This window comes from Lolium rigidum, chromosome 4 (assembly GCF_022539505.1).
Source record: "Lolium rigidum isolate FL_2022 chromosome 4, APGP_CSIRO_Lrig_0.1, whole genome shotgun sequence".
NCBI classification, from domain to species: Eukaryota; Viridiplantae; Streptophyta; class Magnoliopsida; order Poales; family Poaceae; genus Lolium; species Lolium rigidum.
The window spans coordinates 257,060,174-257,087,643 of NC_061511.1; the positions used below are offsets into that span (position 1 = coordinate 257,060,174).

Sequence of the window (27,470 nt, forward strand, 5' to 3'; positions counted from 1 at the left end):
GGCCCGGGCGGCGGCGGTCCAGGCGGCGGCGGAGGAGGAGGAGGCCCGGGCGGCGGCGGAGGAGGAGGAGGAGGCCCGGGCGGCGGCGGAGGCGGCGGCTACCAAGGTGGCCATTGCATAGGCGACGACCCTGTGGGACAGCTCCCTAGCCGAGGCCCTCGAACGCCGCAGGCGGCAGGACGAGATGTCCAGTCGCCGGCGTGCGCGGCGCGCGGAGTGCGTGAAGAGCTCCCGCTTCGATGACGCCGCCGACCCTTCCGGCGGCCAGTAGTAGGGCGCGCGACTGCGAGTAACCGAGGCCGGTGTAGGCCGCGCGACGGCGAGTAGGTACGGCCGTTGTAGTTTTAGGTTAACTCGACTAACCATCTCTGTAAAGATGGTCCTTTTGGCCAATCAATAGTAATGAAAAAAATCTTTTGCTTACCTAGTCACTGCCGACCGGGCCGGATGTACCCAACGCGGACAGATTCCGCGACCGCCGAGCGTCCGCGGAGACGCAAACCTGGCGCATATTTGGGCCAGGTTTGCGTCTCCGCGGACGACCCGGTCACTTTGCGTCGCCCCGCTGGAGCAGGCCCCAGACGCATTTCCGGTCACGGCGGGCGAAAACGGTCGCTGAGCGTCCGTTTGCGTCGCGCCGCTGGAGATGCCCTAAGTCGATTCACGTGCTCTATTTTTTTTTTTTTGAACTGCGATTCCCCTTCTCTACAGACACCCAGAGTCCCAGATCGAGGACCCCAAAAATAGGGTGGTCGACAAATTCGTCGGCGAGACGAGGGGAGGCTCTCATTTCTCCCCATATCCCACTCCCTCTCCTCCCCGGCTCCCTCCACTTTAGAGTCTCCTTTGCCACCCCAACTCTTCTCCCCCAACTATGGTGGCTTTGCCGGTCGGAGTAGGTGGGGGGAGAGGAGGCCGGCCTCCTCCTTCTCTGTATATCCACAGTTCTCTTTCTAGGTCTAGGGTTAGGTTGGATATAGGCTTATGTTTAGTGTCTACCCATGTGGGGTATGGCGAAATGCCCTGGGCAATTTTGCTGCCGGTGAGCTCGAGCTGCTCCTGGTGGTGGTTGAATGTGGTGCGGTTGCTTGCAGAGCTCCGACGGAAGGAGCCGGAGGCGGGAGGCGGGTGGAGGCACTGCATCAACATCCCTCCCAATAGAGCTCGTTTCGCAGGGCAGGACTAAGGTCAGCGTTCACGATTCTTGTCCCCTTCTTCTTGCTCGTCATGGTGGCGAGAAAAGGAAGGGTTTCCGTGACTATCGTTGATGGGCGTTGGATCTGCAACAGGGGACGAGCTATGATTCTCTAGGGAGAGTCATCACGGCGGCGCTCTCGTTGTCGCTCTTCAGAGCTGAAGGGCGGCCGCTCCCACATTCCGCGCTGGCTACGGTGTGCTCCGGCCAACGCCCAAAGGACATCAACCTCGAGGCTTTCAAGTCGCATCGAAGGCCCTCAAGGGAAGACGTTGTTGGCTCTCGCCTCTACGCACCAAATGGTCACGTCCCCGGTGGCGTGGAGGTTGGCAGCGGCGAGCTCATCGGTGGTGGTCATGGAGCTGGACCTGATTGATTTTATGTTGTTCTTCTCAAGGTCCTTTGTGCAACTTGTATGAGCTTGTTTTTAGTTTCCACTTTTTCTAGGGCCCTTTATGTAGAACGTATTGTTGCCACTGTTATGAATGGATAGCTCCCGGCCCTTCGAGGCTGATCACTTGTTAGGAAAAAAGACAACTTCGTCGGCCAAACACTATTGAGCTCGCCGGTGTAGGTCTCCGCCGTGTCGGCGGTTCTCATTGGTGTCCTTGATAAATTACGGACCAGAGGGAGTATTTGTTACGCGTTTGTTTGTTTTTAAGCCCGAGAATTATTTGGACCAGTTTTGCATGTGCATCACAAATTAGTGTACGTGCTCAGCTCAATCGTTAAATTCTTAGCATTTTGCATCACCTTGCAAGTTGTTGTACGTCCCATGCTACTACCTCATCTTTTATCTCTCCTGTCAGATGCTTAAATACCAGAGTGGCATCTCACGTGGTGGAGGCCTTTTTACTCCGAATCCTTTGTGGTGCACGCACTGTAGGTACGTGATGCTTGTACAGTGCACTAAAGGGAAAGAAAACGAAAGAGAATACAAGGCAGCCAATTGGGTCTAGCTACGCATTCTCCAAATACTTTATACATATACGAAGCGTGAATACTGTGCAATGCACTCTGCCTACTCACAGGACCACACGGGAGTAGCTAGAGCACTATAAAAGCCTATGTCTATGCGAAAACCTGTTTTATAGCCCTTTTTTTAGAAATACATGTTGCATAAAGATATTTCTAATATACTTCCTCCCATTCACTAAGGTTCTCTGAGATGTATCAAAAAATGAATGTATCTACATATTGTTTAGCGTATAGATACATCTAAATTTTAACTTCCGTAGATACATATTGTTCAGCGTAGATGGCTAAACTTGTGCATAATACATGTCTCGTGAATAGCAGACTACAAGCCAACTAAGTACATATCAATAACTGTTCTAAAATACTTTGTGGTATGTGTTGTACCCTCTTTTGATTATTATAAAATTTATATCGTAGGAGTTTCTCCTAGGGTAAAGGTTCAGAAAGAAAAATTGAAGTAGCTTGACTAAATTTGTAGATAAGTACATCAACATCTATCACACTAGTTTAGTGCTATATTTGATTTATCACACAATATACTTTTGTATGTAACATTTAATGTTATATATAAATCGACATATTCTTGAATTAGAATAGTCTAAAACGTTAATTATTTTGATACTCTCGGGTAGTACTCCCTCCGTATAGTTTATTAGGATAATACGTACATCGAGAAAAAAACTTTAGCTACTCATTTAGTTAAAGTGCAAATTACCTTGATAAACCATTATGGATGGATTATTTAATTTGTCTATTTTGTACCAAATGGGCATTGCACTCAAGTCACCCGCTCGATCATGTTGCATAGAGATTTTACACACGCGCGAAATTCATCGCTGGCTACGCCCAATACTTTTGTTCTTAAACTTGAAAATGTCGTTTCCAATTTATTCGAAGTAAAATGCCACCTGTAGCCTAAGCTCAAAACCTGTACAATGACATGCATCTTCTCCCCGGAGAGTGTCATGAGCGTCGGAGTTGCTTGCCCCTAAGCGAGGAACCACATGTTTGGCATAGGGCGGCTGGAGCTTCGTGTTGCCACTGCGGTGAGGTATTCTTTGTTGGTCTTTTCTTCGGGGAAGTCTGCGAAATGATAACGATGCGATCCTGACTTCAGCTATGTGTGCAGTTTCTATGGGTAGCCAGGGTGGTTGCGTATGCCCTTTGCGACGGTTTTGTTCGACAGTGAGGGTGTTTGTACTGGTGTTTGGCAGGTTTTCCGCTAATAAACCAGCCACTTTTTTTTTCTTTATTAGAACGAAAACTGCAAGTTTTTTTAGCTCTATAAACCGATCATTGCCTCTCATCTGCATGCTATCCAGACCGAAAGCTTGAGCAGGGGCATGCGTTAACCCTTTCTGGGCACGACATCTATTCTTGGTCTTCCACCTTTCGACTGCCCCTCGTCTCGAGGCGGCCATGCGCCATGCTCTGCCGCCGACGCTTGTCACGTCCGTAAACAAAGGTGATCCAGCGACAGCTGCTAACAAAAGCAGGTTAAACTAAGCGGCAGAGGTTAACAACTAACGACTGTGTTTAGTAGTGGTACCACTTGGTGGTTAGCTACTGGATGGAGCATTTCGAGCGTGGAAATTAAGAAGAGGGATCGGCGGCTGACGTGAAGCGCGTCGCCTCGGGGGGTTTTGGGGGCTTTTGCGGTGGATGCATCCGGCGTGCTTCTGCTCATGGACGGGAACGGAATTGCGGTGGAGACGTTGGATGGAATCCCGCGCTGTCACGCCCATGCCTCAGGTTGCGGTCCCGTACGTACGACGTGACCAATCACCACCCACCTTCGGTAATAGCTACCCCTAGCTCACGCTTTCGTGGCTAACGGAACTGTCCTCGTTAGGGTGGAAAATCGCAGCGGATAATCTGAATTATCCGATATCCGATATCCGTGTTCAGAAAATCGGAAACGATAGTATGTATATTCAAATTCGAACGCGATCATGGAATTAGATCGTCTCCACCGGTGCCCCCAAATAGGCGTTGGTAGATGCCCATGCATAGTCTTATCGGGGGCGCCGAGACACCATCCTGGGAACTGTTTCAATAGATTTTTCTGAATAAAAACTCAGAAACATGGATACAAAACCGGCTCCCATTCAAATTTGATTATATTTTACAAGTATAAATGAAAACAACTAGGATTATCTAAACCCTAGCCTACTAGCCGCCCGGCGGTGCGTTCGACAGCCCCGCCTCGTCATCGCCTCTCCTCCGCCGATGCTTGTTCGCCGCTCGCCGCCTCTCCCTCCCGGAGCGTGTGACGAGAACACGCCGTTCCACCACATCCTTCAGGAGCTACCTGCCTCCTCAACCGTCGCCATTAAAGCAAAGCTGTATGCGCGAAATCCGACGTGGCGGGAGAAAGGAGCGGCGGACGGGAGGGGGAATACCCTAAATAATTGTAGGATTTGGGTTTCTGTTGCTGACAGGCGGATCCCACGCGCGAAATCCACCGTGGCGCGAGGCGCCAGATTCGCGCCCTTTGCGAAGGGGCCGGCACGGTGTTGCCGACTCTTCTATTGGGCTTGATACCGTTCCGGTGTATTATTGGGCGCGCTGGTGTGAGCCCAGAAACGGCGCCGGCCCCTAAAGCGCTATCGGGTCCGCTATGGGGGCGCCGGTGGAGATGTTGATAGATATGATACAAATATTTGGTGTCGTTTTACGAAAACAGAAACCAAGGTGGTATTTCATTTTGTACCGAAGCCGATATAGAAATAGATATATTCGTATCGAAATAAAATCGCGTTAGCCTATTTTAGTAATTATCCCGATATGTCAATTACTCAACCAAATATAACAGAGTGCTTAGTTTTTTGTGTGCGACTAAACTAGAAACTATTGCCATAATATAGTGCGCATTGTTTTTTTAAGAAAATCATATAAATTTGACCATGTTTTATTGAGAAAAATAATCAATATCTACATTACCAAATGTATAACATATTAAAATGTACTCCACGATGAATCAACCGATATTGATTTAATATTTTAGATGTTAATTTTTTGCGTGTAAACTTGGTCAAAAGTTCACACGTTTTGACTTTGAAAAACAAATCGTATGCACATTATATTTTGGTATAGAGGAAGTACATCATTATATAGTTGACTCACTATAAGATATGAGTCTATTATTTCGTTATTCATTCCGTTCAATCCTGAGAAAACATCCAATCCATATCTGTATTTGGGCAGCACCCGCTTCGTATTTATATTCAAAAACATCCGTATTCGTTTCCTCGTTTGGAAAATATGAAAACATATATGGGAAGAGGGTCCGCCCCGCATCCTATCCGTTTTCACCCCTAGTCGCGGTGGTTTGTATATAGTACGTTGTAGGTGCGACATGCTGAGCACGCCGCTTAAATTTAGGCCCCGTGATAGGATTTGGGAAATTTCAGAATCTAACTCGAAGATGACCTGGTAGGAGGTGAAAAAAGTTGATGTTTTCGACCATTTTTTGCTTTTGGAAGTGATGCGGGGTTTTCACCTGATGTTACCGGGGAAAAGAACGGCGGAGAAAGGCTCCCCGGAGATCAAGGTTCTTCAGTCTTCACCGGTCCGGCATGTGGTGATTGCATATGTGCAAGTAGCACGCGCGTGTGGGGGCGCAGTTGGTGGAATCCTGGCTTGTCTCGTTGGTCCGGAGTGGTATGCGGTGTCGAGCGGCGATTGAGGGCTGACGCGCGGTCACGCTCGCCCGAATAATTAAAGCGGGCGACTAGCTTGGAGGAGGGGGAACAACTCGTGTACCTTTCAGATCGGTTCTTGTTCAAAGCCTCACACGTACTAGCTCCGGATTTGCTGTGGCCAACGAGCATGAAACCCAACAATGTCCATCAGTCTGCAAGAAAAAGAACACCTACATTGGCATATATCTCTAATTCTCTATATGGCCCAACCTCATGATCTACTAGACAAAGGTGCGTCTCAAGCTAAGAGCATCTTCAACAGATTTCCTATACTGGATTGAGCTAACAATTTTAGCTAAACATATGAAGTTTGTTGGAGATGCTCTAACCAGTTAGAGTTTTTATTTTTTGCCATTCTTCTACACAGCTGAGAGTAAGTGGATTAATTACTCCCTGGAGATCATAAAACAAGACCCATACCTCGGCATTGCGACCGGCAGCACAGAAGATCCGGGCATCAAATGATGGAACCAGTTTAACTGGTAGTACGGCGTGCGATCTGCTCGTACTTGTGTTGCCAGCCAATGGCGAGGCCAGCTGACAGCTACGAAGCCCGTGGCGCCAATCATTAGGGCCAAATCATTTGATTAAGTACTCGTTTAAAACCTAAGCAGCCGCGACCGAATCGCGCGGAGCCACGTAAACACCGTACTCATCAACGCTCCAATAGGATCGGCGTACGCTTCTCCGAGACGTGCGGCTTAAACAATCGCCCGTCCGCCCAATCGCGCGCCCATGACGGCATAGCATCTCGCGATTTGCACTGCTTTCTTTATCCTTTGGTTCTGCGTGTGAAGGGTGAACCACATGCCCAATGAAAACTATATTGATCCATTGGTGTTGTGGGGAAAGGAGGGGTGATTTGGGGTGTAGAGTCGTATATGTATCACTCGCGGGCGGATCAAGGGAGGACAAGAGGAGGACACACGGGTTGTCCACCTGACTGCATTTTTAGCCCAAAATTGAGCTAAAATCGGGTCGCCGTGGACTTGTTGAGTCGCACCGCAAGGCTGCGTTCTCTGCTCATGCGGACAAGTTCGGACATCTCACTCCATTTGAATTTGCTTGCTGGAGATGCCCTAAATATCTTGATCAGATATTGATCATGCTGCTGAAGAGACAAAATGTGTTAGGTATCAACTTGATATTAATAAGTTTTCTTTTAGGGCTTGGTTGATTCGTAGCATAGAAGAAATATAAGAATAGGAAAAATATAGGATTACATGTTATGCACACTCTAATTCTACAGTAATTCATATGACCCAAATTTATTTGATTTCACCATAGAAAAAGCAAAGGATTGTACAAAAGAGGTACGAGTAGATGTTTGATTTCTACGAAATCTTGTGCAAATGATTGTTTAGAATTTTTTATGAAAATCAAACAACCATCATAGAAAAAAAATCTATGGAATTTAATCATACATATTTCGTATGTGAATCATTTGAATCAATCAGCCCTTATAAAGAATGCCCAAGCTCTTAGAAAATGGGGCTCCCTTATTTTTTTTTAGCAGACCCTAGTCTTGTCACTTGTCAATCTGGCTTCATACAGTAGCACAATGATGTGTCCAATTTGGAGTTGTCTACTCTTTGAGCTGTGAAATGGTCAGTAGACAGACAATTATTAGGTCTATTTATAAACTTATTGTTGACCCAGACAGAGTGTTAGGTTCCTTGCAGCGCATGCGCCGTGGAGTGACCAGTGGAGTGGACGACCCCAAATGGCCAAAATGTATTTGTGCACAGGAACCTTTTCTGCTCGTCTCTTTTTGGCATGGATCCAAGAGCAAGGAGTTTGCTCTTTGGGGCAATGAAAGGATGCCTGCCTGCCAGCAAATAAACTAGTCCTCATTCATTCATTCATTTGGCAATTGGCCTGTGCGTTCTGATGATGCCTCCATCACATGACCTCACATAGAACCAAACCAGCGTCTTGGAAGCTCACTCGACTGGCAGGGAGAAAGAGAAAGTACACCCAATGCTGACGAAGAACTCCTCAGCAAGAGAAGATTCCCTCGCCCTCTTTTTTATTCCGGGAAAGTGGCTTTGCGATTGCGAGGAGGAATAATAAGGAAAATGTGGCAATGGCGGCCCCGGTTCTTCTCCATTCCGGGGAGAAAGAACAAATTTTGGGGAATCTTGCATGCGGTGGTGGTTGGCATCGGCCACTGTTGATGCGGTTGGACGTTGCGAGGCTCAGGTGCAGAGCATCTCAAGCCGGCTATGGTAAAATGCGAGCAATCGGGCTAAAGAAATTCATCTCTATGTACACGAGAGAGGAGCGCAAATCTAGAAAAAATAAATCTAGGGTTTTGTCCGGACAAAACCCTAGATATATTTTTGCCGTTGATTATTATCTAGCGTTTTTTTTCGAAAAAAACCCCTTCTCGAACGTGGAAGTTGGAAACTCATCTGAAGAAGAAAGACAAACAACGCCCTAGGCAACAAAAAAAGTTGTGTACTTTCTCGGGCCCGAAAATAGATTTCATTACAAGCCCCAGACAACCATCGAAAAAACCTATTTCCCGCTGATTAGCGGGTGTTACCATACGCCGCCCGCGCGCGGGTGCGTATTTCGTAAGTTCGTTCGTTCTGTTGCTGCATGCTCGCGATGTTTTCGATTTTTTGTCGGATTTTTTTTGGTTCTTTGGTTTTGGTTTGTTTTCTTTGGGTTTCTTCTGTTTTTTGCTTTTTTTCTTCTGTTCCTTTTATTGTTTGAATATTTTAAATATGAACAATTTTTAAATTTGAACAATTTTTAAATTTGAACAGTTTTCAAATCTGAGACATTTTCAAATTTGAATAATTTTTTAACCTTGAGCAGATTTCAAATTTTAAAAAATTTAAATCTATGTAAATTTCAAACTTCGAGCGAATTTCAATTTTTTACGAAATTTCAAATTTCAGCAAATTTCGAATTTTTAAAAAAATTCAATTTGAGCAAATTTAGGATTTGTACACTTACTTTAAATCTGAACTTTTTCAACTTTAAACATTTTTATAATTTGATTTTTTGCAAATCTAAATTTTTTCCAGAAAAATCAATAGAAGAAATAGAGAAGACCTTTTTTGGGCGGCTGGGCTGGCCCAGCACGGAGGCGCGTGGGGAACCCTGCGTGTGTGCGCTACTCCGGTACGCACGCAGGCGGGGTATAGGGAAACCCAACCATCGCTCACAGTTGCTGTAGGTATTACAAGGCCATATGTGGGGCTTAGGAGCCCACAGTTGCTGCAGGGGTTACAAGCCCATACGTGGAGCTCACAGTAGCAAGAGCCCATATGGCACCTTGTTCAACATCAGTCTATTCCGGTAATTCTATTTGACGCTTCGTGCGAACCGCAGGAGCCGCCGTGCGTGTACCCCTCGTTCGGCTAGCGATTCAAAATGGGCTGGCCTAGTAAGAAACTGTGTGTTCTGGCTTTTCGGTTTTGGGAATAATGATTTGACCCACATACGAGTAGCTTCAGACTGTGCCGAAGTCATTAACAGTTTGGAAGGAAACTATATGGGTAGTTTCAGTAGTGTGATTAGTGAAATAAAATCTAGATCGCTCCACTTCAATGCCATCTCTTTTGTGCATGAAGGGAGGTCGTCGAACATGGAGGCACATGACCTAGCTAGAGCCACTGTCAACCATGATGTTGGTCGCCATATCTGGCTAGCTCAGGCTCCAGATTTCTTTTGTATCCCTATGAACATTAATGTTGAATAAAAATGGCTGCCGTTTCCCTAAAAAAAAAAGGTTTTGTTTCTTTCTGTTTTTTCGATCAGGTTTCCTTTCATATTTCCTGTTTCAACTTCTTCTTTTCCTGTCTTTTTAAATCTAAACATTTTCAAATTATAAATATTTTTTTAATTTGAACAGTTTTAAAAAAATAATATATTTGAATTCGAACAAATTTGATTTTTTTCGAATCTGAATGTTTTCCAAATCCGAACCTTTTAAAATGTGAACATTCTAAAAATATGAACATTTACGAATTTTGAAATTTTTTAAAAAATTAATATTTTTTATTTTGAACATTATTTTTTTGTATTGTACATTTTTCAAATCTGAACGTGAACTCGAACATTATCCCTTTCGCGTTAAGCGTGCAATAAGGGAACCCGTCTATTCCAACCGTCTCTGTTCGCCATCATCGGAACATGGCTACAACTCTAGGACGTCCTTTCAGCCGCAAATGATGATTGGAGACACTGGTTGATGGATTGTACAATTAGCAGGTGCGTTTGGGTCCTAGTTGATGAAGAAGTGATCGAGCATTTAATTTAAGTATGTTTATGTGGTAATGCCAAGGATTGGTTGTTCTTTCTGATTGATACACTACCACAAGAGAAGTTCACCAAAGTGATCGAGTGACGCTATGGGCAATTTGGAGTGCCAGAAGAAAACAAATACATGAAGAACTTTTTCAAAGTTCACTGACCATCTGGGTTTATTACAAACTATCTGTCCGAATTGAACTTGATGCACTCAATAAGAGTACCACGAGTGCGAGTACCAGCGGCTTCTCCGAGTGTCCCCAATTTTAACACGTCCAATACCATCATCCAAAGGAATAGGTGCGTCTTGATCGACTCAATCTCGATCAAGAGTACACAGAATAGTTGCAAGACAAATTAGTTAAAGTGACGTTATTGTGGTGTATTTGTAACATCATCCTCCAAGTTAGCATCGAAGTCTCCACGTGTTAGTGCCATGCTACGTTGAGCACGAACGCCATGATATCCATCTCTTTGTGGTTGTGCACCCCGTATTGGAGCAGCAGGTTGAAGCTTCTCTATCGCTGATGTGTGCTTGGGGTTGAATTCCTCATATCGAGTTTTGAAGGAGCTGTCCAATACCCTATGTGTTTATGATTTCTTTATTGAAGTTGTTGGTTGATCGTGGTGCTGAATCTTTTTGGATAACTCTTTCTGGTTGTTCTTGGGTTGCACTGTTGGGTCTTGACTTAAACAGAGATGTTTGTTGTCTATCTTGTTGATCTTTGTGAAAGATTGGGCCTAGCTAAAGCTCCTTTAGATCATGTTGATCCTTATCAAGTAGTATCGCTAATTAGGAGGGAGAGGGGGATTTACCACCTCAAACTAATGAAACCCTCTCCTCAGTCACACCACCCTAGGATGACACAACCAATAGTCTCGTAGTGGATTTATTTGACGATCTCCTGTTGGATGATTGGTCGGTGATGATACCACTCGATCATCTTTTCCGTCACCTTGTACCTTCCTCGTAGCTAGGATTAAAGGGTATCTGCGTGCTCACCATTCCACCCATGATCAACACGTCACCATTGGATGTCTTTGAGCATATCGTCTTTAGAATTTTACATGGGCAAGTTCTTTCTCCTTTCTTAGGCTCCCTTCTTTTGGGCTTATGCTTATAAAGAAGCAAGCTTATAGAAATCGGTAGGGATAAGCTGCGGTGGGGGGAAACTCCAAAAAACTATCGGCCCCCTTCTTTTGGGCTTATGAGGTTTTGAGTCATGATGTGTGTGATGTCTATATTGCCCTTAGGTAGGTTATGTGACATAGATAAATGAATATGTTTTCTGTATGCCAGTTTAGTAGCAGGAAATAGTCTAGAAACGAGTCAAAAGAAAATTACAACTTCAAACCAGGCTTTGTTGACAATCATTGTTATACAACCGTTATATAAGAAAATCTACAAGTGCAAATTCATCAGATTTCTGCAGATGTACGTACTATGCTCGGGAACAACTAGCTTTTGCTGCAAGCACACATCTAATACAATATTCGAACAATTAACTTCTGATCGGAATTGGTTCGCCGGTGTGCTCCTGATCGGGATCTAGCTCAGATCACCCAGCCGATCGATGTGGAGATCCAGCCATAGCACCTCTTGGCCGGCAGGAAACTAGGCTATTGTCGGTAGGCGAGCTCCTGGGGCCGTTCGAGCAGCGGGAGGCAAGATCCTGCAGCCGGTTATGCGGAGGGAGGCGGGCTCCAGTGCTGGGCGGGAGGCGAGCTCCGGTGAGTGGTCGAGCGGCGGGAGGCAAACTCCTGGCTGGATGCGGCGGCGGCGGCCGGCGGATGCAGCGGCGGCTCTCAGGATTCGAACCCTAGCGGTGGGGCCAACTGAGAAAGGCTCGCTTGAGAGAGACGATGGGGAGACATGGGCATCGGGTTTGGGCCAGCTTGGGCCAGAAACAGAAGAAAACAAAGGGGATAATGTTTCAGGCCTTCAGTGGCACTTCTGTTGTAATTTGGACGAATAAAAAGGGCATTCATCGGTAACTATTCGGTGCTACTGTCGAGAAGCTGCCCTCGAGACGCTTCTCCGGGCCGCCAAAATTGCACTGGAATGCTAAATTGCGGTGGGAAGAAGCCCAGTATAAGCGGACACTTTTTTGGGGCTTCTCCGGTGGGGAACCTATAAGCCACTGTAGAAGCCCAAAAGAAGGGGGCCTTAGACTTCCTACTAATATTTCTAGAAGGGGTCCATGCCAAGCTAAAATAAATAGTATTTATACTAAACTTTTATACTTCTATAAAACACTTTCAACAAAGAATAATCTTAAGACTTTATTTTCTATTTCTAGACGTTAATTATGTTCACATTGTCATCTTGCTCGAATGTCTGTTACTCAAATAGTATGTTACTCAAATAGTACACATTATTTTGCTAAATTTGAGTCATATTTTCAACACAATCTACATGTTTCAGAGATATGCCTCCACCAAATAATTTTTCATATAGCATGAATTATAGTTTACATGTGTTTTTTACTCGCACTCGTTAATAATGTTCAGTAACAAGGTTGGTTGAAAGAGTCTAAAAATGATCTTGATAGTGGTTTCTAGTGGAATGACTTGTATAAGTGAATAGAAAATTCTAGATTGTATACGGTATTTATGAGGTATTTTAGAAATTGTCATGCAGTCGTTGGCATGTCGCTCTTGTTGTCTTAATACGATGGCAACACATATCGAATGACCAACACCAGGGCGCTATCGAAGTGTAGCCAACATCCCCATTCCCAATTCATGTTTGCACATCTAGGCAGTCATGACTGGTGAAATGACAAGGAGGTCGCCTAGATGGAGGTTAATAAACAATTTTAAAATTACGATATTTGCTTGAACAAATACATAATAAACCTGACATTTAATTTGTTAAGCACAAAAACTCTATCATGATGGGCTTAACTATGTGCACCAACAACTTATGATAAGCAAGACAAGCAACTATGTGATAGAAATATATATGGTTTAAACACGAAGGCTATCACACAAAGTAAAGTGCATAAGTAAAGAGCACATGTAAAGAAATAACCGAGGCACCAGAAATGATGATGTACCCCAAAGTTCACACCCATGCGGATGCTAATCATCGTTGGAGTGGTGCGGAGGCACAAGGCTCCTCAAACGACACAATGGTTCATCGTATTCTCCTTGAGCTTTTCCACCTAAAGGGAAGTCCTCAATAAACTTTGGGACCCTTCAGAGTCACCAAACCCATAAAAGTTTAGGGCAATCTCCACAAATTAATTAGAGGCTCTCAAGTAATCACCACAAAAGGCCTCACGCTTGGGAAATCTCCACAACTTAATTGGACCCCCATGTAATCCACCACAGGATTTACAGACAACGATTGAGCTCCATGGAACCACGTGACTGCATAGCCATCTAGGGTTCCATTAATCCAAGAGGAACACGATCCAGTATGAGCACTTGAGAGTAATGAGCATCTCTACTTTCATCTACCGAATCTCCATGGAGAACTCAAACTAATGCATCATATGCAATGGAAAGAGAATAAGAAGTGCTCAAGTCCTTCTCTCCCAAATCCCACCACAAGCAATGCTATGGAGGGATGTGAAAGGAAGAACAAAGGTGTGAATTCACAAAAGACCCCAAGATAAAATAGGTTCCCCTCACTAAGAGAATATATTGATTGGCGAAAATGTAGATCTAGATATCCTTTCTCTCTTTTTCTTCAAAAAGATGCAAGAATCATAGGTAGAGTGTAGAGTTGGGGCTAGATCTTCAGTGTCAACAATGGAGGATAGAGAGAGTGGGAAGAAGCTTCCTCAACTTTGGGAAGAAGGAGGTTTTATATAGATCTCTCCAAAAACTAGTCATTGTAGGAAACCTACCCCAGAGTTATCACCCTAGGGAGGCCGGAGTCCCCGGCGATGAGCCAGGTTAGAGCAAGACCAGTGTCTCCGGACCAAAGTCTCTGAACATACTTTGGACTAGCAACAGAATAATACACGACTTGGCACATTGCTGAGTTGTAAGGCTAGAGTTTTTGGGTTGGAGTCTTTGTCTCCATAGGCCAGAGTCTTTGGTGTTTTCCAAGAATCAATAAGGGAGAATTTACCAAGAATATAGAGGTGAACCTCGCTTCAAAGCTAAAAACTCCAACATGAAAAATGTAAAGTTTTTTAAACGAAATCGATTTTTGATGTACTAGAGCTTGTCATAAAAATAACCACAGGCTCTAAATACTTATAGATAGATAAGACCAAATATCAACCAAAAAAGATAATGCCAAATATGCAAAGGTTAAACTATACTATAAGTTACTCGCTAGACCTTACAAGCAGATCAATATCGCCTGCCCAACTTTCGTGTTTTTGCGCTAGGGGGCATGGCTCGGACTGTCCATTTCGTTCTGCTCGTGGCCGACGCCCTGTCTGGGAGCGCTGCCTCCGCCGTCGCTACGGCGAGCCGGCAAAACAGTATGCAGCTCCATGCCTTGGCCCAATTCCCCATCCCGAAGGCTGTGGCGGGCGGCGCACCACGACGCCGCCGGAGCGCTGGGGGCCATCCGCTGTTCCCCCTCCGCCACGCTCGGCGAACCTCAGCCGCCCGTGCGCATCGGCGCGGCCTCCCCCGGGGTGCTCCGTTGCTGTCCAAATAATATCGCACGGCCTCGTCGCGACAGCGACGCCACACCGCCGGCGAGATTCGATGGCTTGGCGCCTTGCGGCGGTGCGGTGGGCCTCGGCAGGGGACAAGCCGCACGAGGGGCGGTCGACTGGAGCTCGTACTGCGATGCAACAGTCGTTCTTCAGCCGGGGTTATCTTGTTCCGGTCTAGATGCAGGCACCGGGCAGGCCCTACCCGTTGTTCCCTTGTGCGGAATTAGAAATCTTGCGTGCCACGTGTTAACGGTGGTGTTGGATTTGTGTGCCCGGCATGCCACGCAGAGCTTTGGAGTATGTACGTGGTATTGTGTTTTGTGCTACTGTAGAAAAAATATTTCAAGACTAGAGGACAAGCTCGGATTGGCTCTTGGAGTATGTATCAAAGCTATGCATTCGGCGATGCATCGCATGTGTCGTTTGTAAGTTTGTAACCCGTCTATCTCAATGAACAAAAATATCTGGAGCCACCAACTATCTTGACCATTCGTTTCATCGAAATTTCTAATGTAAACTGTACTCAATAGCACTTCAGCTCCATATGTTTTAGATCCATGAATGCCTGCATGTTTTCTTTGCCGAATTAACCCACGACTTCTTTCTCGTTTGAGCATCTAACACACAATTTAGCTTCCATGATTACACTTTATCTTTTTTTATCTTTGTATGCAATATACTCCTTCCATTCTCAAATAATCTATATTTTAGTTGTAAAATTTGTTGTGAATTTGTCTACATTCTAGTTTTTAGTCAACAACAACACTAAAAATGATCTGATTTTGCTCTTTTTATTGGACGTTGTTATTTTCACTGTAGTTTGAATTGGTTGTTCACATATCTAAGTGGTACTAATAAATGCAACACTGGTTTATCTCATTTTTTTTAGAATATAGACTAAATCGAAACGAAGGGAGTACATTGATCTAATTTCTTGCACTAGGTATTTTTTTAAGAATTGGGGCATACAAGGCCTCCGCAACAATTAATGCACACATCCTTATCCATTAACAAGTTGAACATTCAATTATTACATCTTAATGATCACATAAGTATCAACCATGTAAACATGATAAGCATACTAAGACTAAACATCATTCAATCTACTGGTACGCTGCCAACCAGTCATGTTGTAGATATGTGCGACCGCTAGTAGATAGTTGCATAAAAAGAAAGCAGCCATACATATAACCTACAAAAAGTTCTAACCTCCAATGTTGTTAAAAATGGTATTGTTTCTATACTTTCAAATACACCAACATAATTTGAAGTTCTTATGTGTATTCTAGCTTAAGTGTTCTTGTATGTTCCATTTAACCAATTCCAAAACATATTTGTGACATTGGTTGGTGGAGTGATATTAAAAATAAAGTAAACAATGCGAAAAATAAGGTGGGAAAACATACATTAGGAAAATAAATGTTCTATGGTCTCATCTCAATCACAATAACAATAAATGTTACACCCCATCCACTTTCTTTTAGCAAGGTTATCTTCATTAAGCAACACTTCTCTTTTTAGAAACCACATGGAGATCTTTATCTTCAACAAGACCTTTAATTTCCGTTGATTCTTTCAGGAAATCGCTATTGACCGTTCATTAAGTCCTCATATATTGATTTCACCAAGCATATTCCTATTGTAGTCAGCTTCCAAATACATCTTTATGGCTCTTCCGAAAGTTGAACCATCATCAACCGTTATAAATGAAGCCACGCCTCCCATTTATTGAACATTAAAGCCCTTCTAAAACATATGTTTACTGGATCTTGAGACAAAACTTCTTTGTTGCATGATATTATATAATGATGGATATTGATGAATGAGTGAGGTTTCTCCTACCAAACATCCTCGTAGAATCTGGTACATTTTCAATTTTCCACTTGGAAGTATCCTCCATGAAATAAAATATCCTCAATACACATTAAACCCTTCCAAAATGGGGAGTATGTAAATTTTACTTCAACTTGGTCAGCGTTTCATTTCGGAGTTAATTATTATGTAACAACTCTTGTCAAATACCATCCTCTGTAAGTAGTATGAACATCCATTTACTGAGCAAACACTTATTCTTTAGTCCTAGTCCCCTATATCATGACCACCTTGATCCTTATGACGACAAATAATATCCCATTTAATGAGTCTATTTTTTTTTTCTTAGTTTCATCACATTGCCAGAAAAACATAGAGAGGTAGAAATCTAACCGTTTGCATAGCCCCTTATGTATCTCCAGAAAACATAAGAGAAATATAGGAAGACTATTGAGAACAAAATTAAGAAGAACCAACCTATCTGCGTATGAGAGTAGTTTTCCTTTTGCAAACATCCAAGATTTCTTTTAAAGTGAGATTCATCTGGATTCCATTCCACATTCTCTAACACCCTATGATGAATTGGAACCCCAAGGTACTTAAAAGGTAAGGAACCCGACTCACATCCAAAAATCTGCATGTATACAAGTTCCTCCTCCTCCTCCTCAGCCTTTCTGAAACTAGACAATTGATGAAAGATACAAAGAATTAATTTCATGTTTACAACTTTCTAAAAGTCATGTTCCGATCATCTGCGTATTGTAAGATAGATAGTTAGACACCCCTCCATCCACTAGATGAGGGATAAATCCTCCTACCAGATCATCATCCTTTGCTCTTGTAATAAGAATAGCCACCATATCCACAATTATATTTAAAACCATAGGATATAGGCCAACGTGTGAGTTTGAGGATGCAAAAATTGATGTCACTGTCTAAACTTACCTGTTCAGGATCAGAAAAAATACGTACGTATTGTGTAATTTCTAGGCTATTCTAGAGATATTTCAATGCAATTGATGGTCAAAGTGCCAATATGGATTACGTATGTCACTATCTGGAACTACCTACGTTGAGGATCAGATAGAACACGTACTGTGATTTTCTATGCTAATCCGGAGATATTTGGGTAGAATCCTACGTGTGCAAACGCTCTCTGAAACGTGCTTCACGACACCTTTTCATCTTAAGAGCGACAGGTTTTATAACGACCGCACTGGTCGATCGTGCTAGTGGTAAATTATCCTTTTTCTCTCCTTTGTGGCCAGGAAGATCGATCAACTTGTTATCAGCAGACACATCCACTCGAGCATACTCTACCTGGGACTGGGAGCCACACCCCACAAACCTTTCGCAGAAAATGTGCAACATGATTACATGAACAGGTGTAAGAGAAGATGCATGCACCCAAGCCCATCTCCATGGCTATATAACGTGTCGACCGCCGAGCAATGCTCAGCACAATCTTGTGTGACGCCATCGCCGATCGAGAGCGCAACGGCAACCAATCCAGATAGAATGGCTCCGCCGATCTCCGCCGACGTCGTGGTGGAGGCTGCACCCATGGCCGTGCTAAACCAGATGGTTTGCGCGACCGTGCCGGCGCCGGCGCCGATCATCACTGTCGTGTCGAAGCAGACCGTAGTGCCGGAAGGCGCGTCGCCGGTCGGAGACCTCAAGCTGTCCGTGTCCGACATGCCCATGCTGTCGTGCCACTACATTCAGAAGGGGCTCTTCTTCCCGCCCACCGGCACGCCGATGTCCCGCCTCGTGGCGTCGCTAGCGTCGTCCCTCTCCCGCGCGCTCGGCGTCTTCCCGGCGCTCGCGGGCCGGCTTGCCACGCTCCCCGACGGCCGCATCGTCATCCGGTGCGGCGACGATGCGGCTGTAGAGTTCTACCACGCGGTGGCGCCCTCCCTGTCGCTCCATGACTTCCTCGTCCCCGACGCCGACGTGCCGACCAGGCTGACCAAAGACCTGTTCCCCATGGACCGCACCGTGAGCTACGAGGGCCACCGCCGCCCGCTCACGTCGTTCCAGGTCACCGTGCTCGGCGACGGCGCCGTCTTTGTCGGCTTCGTCGCCAACCATGCCGTCGTGGACGGCACCTCCTTCTGGCACTTCTTCAACACGTGGGCCGGGCTGTGCCGCGGGGAACCTGTCCAGCCACCGGACTTCGCCCGCAACTTCTTCGGCGGCTCCACGGCCGTGCTCCGCTTCTCCGGACGCGACGGCCCCGCGGTGACGTTCGACGCCGCGGCGCCCCTCCGCGAGCGAGTCATCCACTTCAGCGCCGCGGCGATCCGCGACCTTAAGGCAGCGGCCAACCGCTGCAGGAAAACCAGCGAGGATGATGAGGTTAACGGAAAGCTCGTGCATGACCTGGTGAAGGTCCAGGGAGGCCGCGGAGAGATCTCCTCCTTCCAGTCGATGTGCGCGCACATGTGGAGGGCCGTGACGCGGGCGCGGCTGCAGCTGGCCGCGGACGCGACGACGACGTTCCGCATGGCGGTGAACTGCCGGCACCGTCTGCGCCCGAAGATCTCGGCGGTCTACTTCGGCAACGCCATCCAGAGCGTGGCGACGACGGCGACGGTGGCGGAGCTGGCCGCCCACGACCTCCGGTGGGCGGCGTCGAGGCTGCACGCGACCGTGGTGGCGCACGAGGACGGCGCCATCCGGCAGGCGGCGGCGGACTGGGAGGCGGCGCCGCGGTGCTTCCCGCTGGGCAACCCCGACGGCGCGGCGCTGACCATGGGCAGCTCGCCGCGGTTCCCGATGTACGACGGCAACGACTTCGGGTGGGGCAGGGCCGTGGCTGTGAGGAGCGGGCGCGCCAACAAGTTCGATGGGAAGATGTCGGCGTTCCCGGGCCAGGCTGGGGACGGCAGCGTCGACGTCGAGGTGTGCCTCGCGCCGGACACCATGGCCCGCCTCCTCGGCGACGATGAGTTCATGCAGTACGTGTCCCCTGCACCTGCACCTTGATGCAACGCATCTGGCCGCCCTGCCCCTGCTGTGTTGTACTAGTACGGTACCAGCGCATAAGATGTGGCATGGCTGCTGGCTGGTTATCTGTGATCGCCCACCGGACATGTCACGTGTAACACATGTTGTTGCGCGCTAGATACTGGATTTGTATCATTGCAAGATATCAAGAAATATCAAGTATTGGTCGGCTAGTATGTGGGAGTGACCAGGTAAGGTACTAGATAGGTGCACGGTGAGTGATGCTAGTGCCTTCAACAATGGAATCAAGTCGTACCAAAGAGACGGCAAAATGCCCCAGAAAAGGGTCATCATACTCTCCAGGTCTTCGCCCCGGGTCATCTCGCACGAGGCGGCTCCGGTAACAACCCAAACCCTCTTCTCGGCCGCTGCCGTTGTCGGGGTCGGCGGTGGCGGCCGCGCCCGGCTGCCAACGGGTCTGGTGGTGGTGGCCTTCGGCTACATCACCTAGATCATGGCGGGAGACGCGGTGGTGTTGCAGAACTCGACGGGGCGAAAGGGCGGCAGCGGGACCGGGCGACGGTGGCAAGGTACATGGTCGCAAGGCGGCGACAATGAGGCTCGGTCAGGCTATCCTAGCGGGCAGCAGCCGACCGTCTCCGCATCATGGGCGTGCGTAGCCGCTATCCTGACGGCCGGCGGCCTCCACCGGCCAGGTTGGAGGAGGAATATGGACTGTGGTTCCCAGTCATGGCGGCGGTGTGGGGGCCATCCGTTCCAGCTTTCAAGGTGGTGGTCCTAGGGTTATTTTTTCGCGAAGATGAAGACGTTCCGGATGCCAATCTTTCTTCATCTAGCCGGAGTGATGAGTTCCGGAAGGCTCCGATAGCGAAAATGGAACAATGCATCTTTTGCCTGGAGTTTACAGGTTCGGGTGGTATTAGGTCGCGCGCACACATGCTTTTATTCTGACCGTTTGGTTTCGAATGGAGCAACATGAAGCTCTTTTCTGTGTTGACATCAAGAGACTTTTGGTCCATGGTGAAATCAGAAGCAGAGAATATCATGAAGGCGGGATTAGGGGATTAGCTAAAGAAGGTCCAAGTCTTGGCGATGTTGAGGAATTTTCTTGGTGTTCCAGGATTCACAGCAGTGGTATGAAAGTGGGGCGGCAACATAGGTCAAGTTCAGAGCCCTACCTTTCAGGGTGATAACCCAAGGTCTGGCCTTGACTGTTTGTGCCTGGCAATGACCTTGTTGGAGGCATTGTTTTGAGAGTGGGGACTATTTTCAGGGTGAAAACCTAAGATCTTTGATCGGGCGACGACGGCGCTGGTGCACTATTCCCTTCTTGGAGGCGTCGCTTTTGGAGATCGTATTTCGCATTAAGGAGCGAGGTGGGACTATTGAATTGAACACATAATTAAAATTAAATTAAATTACTCTTTAACTCTGTAATTCCACCAGGAAGCCCATAAAAAGAATGGAAACAGTGGCCCACCAGCGCAGAGGAAGCGTTTCATGTTGACGTTGTGTCTACCTCCCGAACGAAACGTTTTTCAGCTGTGCGGTGGCAGTGATGGTAATTTCTACTGAACGTTAGGGGCAAGTTTAAAACGGACGAAAAAAGGGGAGAAACCTTACTTCCTTTATTAGTAGGTATAGATAAAAGTATTTTTCTAAGAAAATATTTTATTTCAAGTACAATACCTGATCATCTTTAATTTTCAAAAAATTCGAATTTTTTAAACTTATTTTATTTTATTTTCTCAAGTATAAGGGTGTGTGGCACCCGAGAGCCAATCTGTATTTTCCGGTGGATCATTAGAAAATATTTGTAGATGAGTCTTCTTACCACTCTAGCATCCTATCTACTCAAAGTCATCATAGATCGAGAGCCCCGTGTGCTTTTCATGCTGATTTATTTGTTGCCTGAACAACTCTATTAATTAATGGTTTTAGTGAGCTGCATCTCTTCACCGAATATAGTAAGCCTTTGTGAAAATATGTCCGTTAATTGTGTTGGCAATAGGAGTCTTCGTATGTTATAAAAATTATTGCCAGCTACAATTAATTAAGGTTAGATTTTGGATTTTTATCCTGTAAACCGTGACTAGGTACGGAAATGCAGTTCGCATGTGATGCCGCCTCTCTTGCCAAGCTTGTTGCTGCAAGACGCTAAACACCAGACACACAGGAAGAACATGTGTCACATAGCCTTCATCACAACCAACACGCCTCTCTTCCATTACAAACCTCTGATTGAATCCACCATGACTTTCTCTACCTCCACCAGTTTCATGAAAAATTATATCAAGACATATCCCATGGAACCAACAAGGAGACGAAGCTTTGTGCCTCGCTCAAATGAAACCACTTTGGATGAACATGAGGGTGCATGACCGCATCGATTCACACAAGGCAATACATTGATCAAGTCCTTCAAGACTGGGAGCCATCAACTCCGTGCCGGTGCCCATACAACACTGGTTACTCCAGGATCGAACATTGTTTTATAGTACTCCCTCCATCTAAACAGAAATCACTTAACTTTTTTGAATCTACAACTAAGATGTGTCTAGATACATTCATATCTAGATAAAACTAAGATACATATTTTTGGACAGAGGTAGTACATTGGTTTTTACCGCTTATCTAAGAGGGTCATCACCTACTATCCATTCAAACTTCGTGGAGTTCTTAGAATAGCTCTGGTTGTGATAATAATCATCGTAACATTCACGCTGTTTCGTGTCCCTTGGCAGCTGCGTCACAATAAGTGGCCGTTATTCTATCCGTACAAGTTATGTACTCTCTCCGTCCATAAAAATATATTTCAGATTTATAAAAATTTAAATGTATCTACACATTAAAGAGTGTCTAGATACATTCGAATTTAGACAAATCTCAAATAATTTTTTAAGGCATGGAAGAGGAGGTGCATGCATATCTTGCTCTAGTCTTTGGCTGTATTGCTGATAATTTTGAAGACAGGTAATGTTATCTATTTAACAAACAGTTCTAGTTAGTGCCGAAGCTTGCTAGGATACTTGTGGGTGGGGCAAACCACAAAAATTTACGATGCTGTGAAAAAATGGCTCAAAATTTTGTACTATAAGCCTTGTAATTTGTTGGTTCCCTAATTTTCTACAAGAGAGGGGGGGGGGGCAGTGGCCCCCTGACTTATACATAGCCATTACACTACTATCTAGGTGCCAAGAACTATTGCATGTACTAAGTGGCCACATCAGTATGCTTGGCTGCTGAGCCTGCCTTTCTATTAGGACTTCCGGCTGCTAACGATTGCTCAAATCATTACCACCATGGTGCTGTCACTCAGTGGGTTACAGAATTTGGATGGAGATGTTGGATACTCGATCAAACTATCCATGTTCTCCGGTCTGGTGGTGGAGTGGGCGACAACTTTTGGATCAATCACTAATACATTTATGTCTGCATTGTTGTTGCTAATCCTAGGAATTGGTATGGTTACTGGGAAATTACAGATCCTGACGTCGATTGCACGGGTGCTACTCTCTATGTCGCTCCTTTGTGGCAGGGAACTAAGAGATGGGTATCCGATGATTGTCTGCACCTAAACCTGCTACCAACAATACAATCCTTTACGGGATAGTTATTTGCCAATGGGAATTGTACATCGGTGCGTTTCTTTGCTAAAGTGTAAGGGTATTTTTCCCCTATGTTTGTTTTTGGTAATTTATGATAATTTGTATGGACTAATATTTTCACTGAGTTTTTACTTGAAGGCATGTTCCACAGGGTTTGCTTGAAAACCATTTATTGGATTCAAGATAGTTGATGTCAAGAGAGAAGGTTTAGCTCGAAGTCGGTGTCACAATCCTCCAAGGCTCATGAGTTGAGCTATTGGTGACCAGGACCTAGAGCATGCAATCAAATGAAGTGTTTCGGCTTGAATGAAGCATGAGCGCCGTCATCAAGGTCCAGCGGGACATAGTTAATTCGCTCGCCTTCTTATGGTGTCGGACCACGATGTGAAAAGAGAGAGGAAGAGCTCGTGGAGTTCGAAAGAGCGCTCGAAGAGGGAGCTCGAAAGAGCGCGACAAGGTAGTCTCCTCGTTTCGGTTTTCTTGAGTATAGGACCCCGCACTATTAAGAGGGGGTCGGAGTCGTTATTTGGTTCTTTGGCTCAGATCACCTTTCTCTAAGCCCATTCGTTTGGCATCTTTCACCCACTTCATCTTCGCCTTTCATTTGCCATATCTTTGCCACCAAATTATCCGTCATTGGTCTCCAATTATTTCTCCACATATCTCACTTTTGCTCTCTCCATTTTTCGAGTTTTCTAAAAAAGGTGTGCTCGGAATCTTTGCCAAAAGGGAGAAAGAAGTAAAGAGGGAAAACGAAAAGAAAAGAACAAAAGGAAAAAAACAGCTTGGGCCGGTTCAACCGGCCAGCCCCTCCCTGCAGCCTTCAGCCCGCGCCCCATACTGTTGGAGATATGCCCAAGAGGCAATAATAAAATGGTTATTATAATATCTTTGAGTTTATGATAATGTTTACATACATGCTATAATTGTATTAACCGAAACATTGATACATGTGTGATATGTGAACAACAAGGAGTCCCTAGTAAGCCTCTTGTATAACTAGCTTGTTGATTAATAGATGATCATCGTTTCATGATCATGAACATTGGATGTTATTAATAACAAGGTTATGTCATTATGTGAATGATATAATGGACACACCCAATTAAGCGTAGCATAAGATCACGTCATTAAATTATTTGCTATAAGCTTTCGATACATAGTTACCTAGTCCTTATGACCATGAGATCATATAAATCACTTATACCGGAAAGGTACTTTGATTACATCAAACGCCACTTGCGTAAATGGGTGGTTATAAAGGTGGGATTAAGTATCCGGAAAGTATGAGTTGAGGCATATGGATCAACAGTGGGATTTGTCCATCCCGATGACGGATAGATATACTCTGGGCCCTCTCGGTGGAATGTCGTCTAATAGCTTGCAAGCATATGAATGGTTCATAAGAGACCACATAACACGGTACGAGTAAAGAGTACTTGTCATGAGACGAGGTTGAACAAGGTATAGAGATACCGATGATCAAACCTCGGACAAGTAAAATATCGCGTGACAAAGGGAATTGGTATCGTATGTGAATGGTTCATTCGATCACTGAAGTCATCGTTGAATATGTGGGAGCCATTATGGATCTCCAGATCCCGCTATTGGTTATTGGTCGGAGAGAGTACTCAACCATGTCCTCATAGTTCGCGAACCGTAGGGTGACACACTTAAGGTTTGATGTTGAAATGGTAGAACTTGAATATGGAATGGAGTTCGAAGTTTTGTTCGAAGTCCCGGATGAGATCCCGGACATCACGAGGAGTTCCGAAATGGTCCGGAGAATAAGATTCATATATAGGAAGTCATATTCCAAGTTTGGAAATGATCTGGTGCATTTATGGCAGGTTCTAGAAGGTTCAAGAAAAGTCCGGAAGAAAGGCACTATGGAAAGTGGAGTCCCGGAAGGACTCCACAAGCTTGGCCAGCCAAACCCTAAGGGAAGAGTCCCAGGTGGGCTCCACCTGAGGTGGCCGGCCACCCCACCTAAGGAAAAGGTGGGAGTCCCACCTTGGGTAGGACTCCCTCCTTGAGTAGGTTTCCCACCTTTGGGAAGTTTTGGTGTTGGGGTCTTATTCGAAGACTTGGACTACAACTCTTGGGGCTTCCACCTATATAATGAGGGGCATAGGGGAGGGGGCCGGCCACCACAGAGCCATAGCTTGGCCGCACCCCTTGAGGCCGGCCACCCCCTCTCCCAAACCCTAGCCGCCCCCTCTCTCCTCCTCTTCTCCCGCACGCTTAGTGAAGCTCCGCCGGAGATCTCCACCGCCACCGCCACCACGCCGTCGTGCTGCCGGATTCAAGGAGGATCTACTACTTCCGCTGCCCGCTGGAACGGGGAGAAGGACGTCGTCTTCATCAACACCGAACGTGTGACCGAGTACGGAGGTGCTGCCCGATTGTGGCACCGTGATCAAGATCTTCTACGCGCTTTTGCAAGCGGCAAGTGATCATCTACCGCAGAAATAAGAGCCTACTCTTATAGGCTTTGGAAATCTTCAAGGGTTTGTCTCGTTCATCCCCTCGTTGCTCCCATCTTCTAGATTGCATCTTGGCTTGGATTGCGTTCTCGCGGTAGGAAATTTTTTGTTTTCTATGCAACGAATCCCTACAGTGGTATCAGAGCCGTGTCTATGCATAGATGGTTGCACGAGTAGATTACAATGGTTTTTGTGGGCGTTGATGCTCTTGTTATCTTTAGTTTGAGTACTTTGCATCTTTGTGGCATAGTGGGATGAAGCAGCCCGGACTAACTTTACATGACCGCGTTCATGAGACTTGTTCCTCGTTCGACATGCAACTTGTATTGCATAAGAGGCTTTGCGGGTGTCTATCTCTCCTACTATAGTGAAGATTCAATTTACTCTTCTATTGACAACATTAGTATCACCGTTGTGGTTCATGTTCGTAGGTAGATTAGATCTTTCTCGAAAACCCTAAACCACGTAAAATATGCAAACCAAATTAGAGACGTCTAACTTGTTTTTGCAGGGTTTGGTGATGTGATATGGCCATAATGTGATGATGAATATGTATGAGATGATCATTATTGTATTGTGGCAACCGGCGGGAGCCTTATGGTTGTCTTTATATTTCATGTTGAGCAGTATTTCAAAGTAGTTGTAATAGTTGCTACATGAGGTGAACAACCATGAAGACGGCGCCATGAACCTTGACGCTACGCCGACGATGATGCCCGAAGATGATGGAGATCATGTCTGTGCTTTGGTGATGAAGATCGAAGGCGCAAAGACTAAAGGGCCATATCATATCACATATGAACTGCATGTGATGTTAATCCTTTTATGCATCTTATTTTGCTTAGATCACGACGGTAGCATTATAAGATGATCCCTCACATTAATATCAAGATAATAAAGTGTTCTCCCCTCGTATGCACCGTTGTACAGTTCGTCGTTTCGAAGCATCTCGTGATGATCGGATGTGATAGATTCAACGATTCACATACAACGGGAGTAAGCCATGTTGCACACGCGGAATACTTGGGTTTGCTTGACGAGGCCTAGCATGTACGGACATGGCCTCGGGACAACGGAAACCGAAAGGTTGAACACGAGTCATATGGATGATATGATCAACATGTTGATGTTCACCATTGAAGCTACATCATCTCACGTGATGATCGGTTTTGGTGTAGTGGATTTGGATCATGTACCACTTAACAACTATGAGGGATGTTGTATTAAGTGGGAGTTCATTAGTAATTAGATTAAAACATGAACTAATTATCATAAACATAGTACTGAGTAGTATTTTGAATTAATTTTGTAGTATTGGCATCCGTTTACTACTATGCGCTAGTCTTGTAATTGAGATAGAAATATCGTTAAAAATCTGACAAGAAACTTTACGGATTGGTACCGTATTGTTAAAGAATCAAGAATTGATTAAGTCCTATTGCAAACTTTTAGTAAACCTCACATTGTTGATTCAAAGAGCTATGGTTTCAATTAGTACCTAAAGTTATCTTGTCTCCGTGAAACTTGAAGTTCAAATCTGTTTGAAAAGTAAGGAGCTGAAAATTTAGTTTTCAGAAATAATCAAGGTATGATATATATGTGATATCTAAGACCTTATTGCAAGATGATAGAATATAATTTGGTGAGATTACATGAACTCATAAGTTTTATGGGAATGTATGAAGGTTGAAGACGCCAGGCGTCACAATCCTCCAACTATTGGGGCACTAATAATATTCGCATATCCATGAAGTTATCATCTGTAACACCCCAAATTTCAATAAAAAGAAAGTTAGAGAATTCCAGAAAGCAAATTTTCAAAC

General features: G+C 45.3%; 1 protein-coding gene across 1 annotated transcript; it reads left to right on the plus strand.

The window, feature by feature from the left end:
- Nucleotides 1-17,853: 17,853 nt before the first annotated feature.
- LOC124707564 (uncharacterized acetyltransferase At3g50280-like) lies at nt 17,854-19,765 on the plus strand. The gene has a single exon (XM_047239226.1). The coding sequence runs from the start codon at nt 17,961-17,963 to the stop codon at nt 19,569-19,571; it is 1,611 nt and encodes a 536-aa protein (XP_047095182.1). The 5' UTR covers nt 17,854-17,960; the 3' UTR covers nt 19,572-19,765.
- The last annotated feature ends 7,705 nt before the right edge of the window (nt 19,766-27,470 follow it).

What these genes read in the sequence shown, in the direction of transcription:
- LOC124707564 (XM_047239226.1), top strand. Translation starts at nt 17,961, where the DNA reads ATGAACAGGTGTAAGAGAAGATGCATGCACCCAAGCCCATCTCCATGG.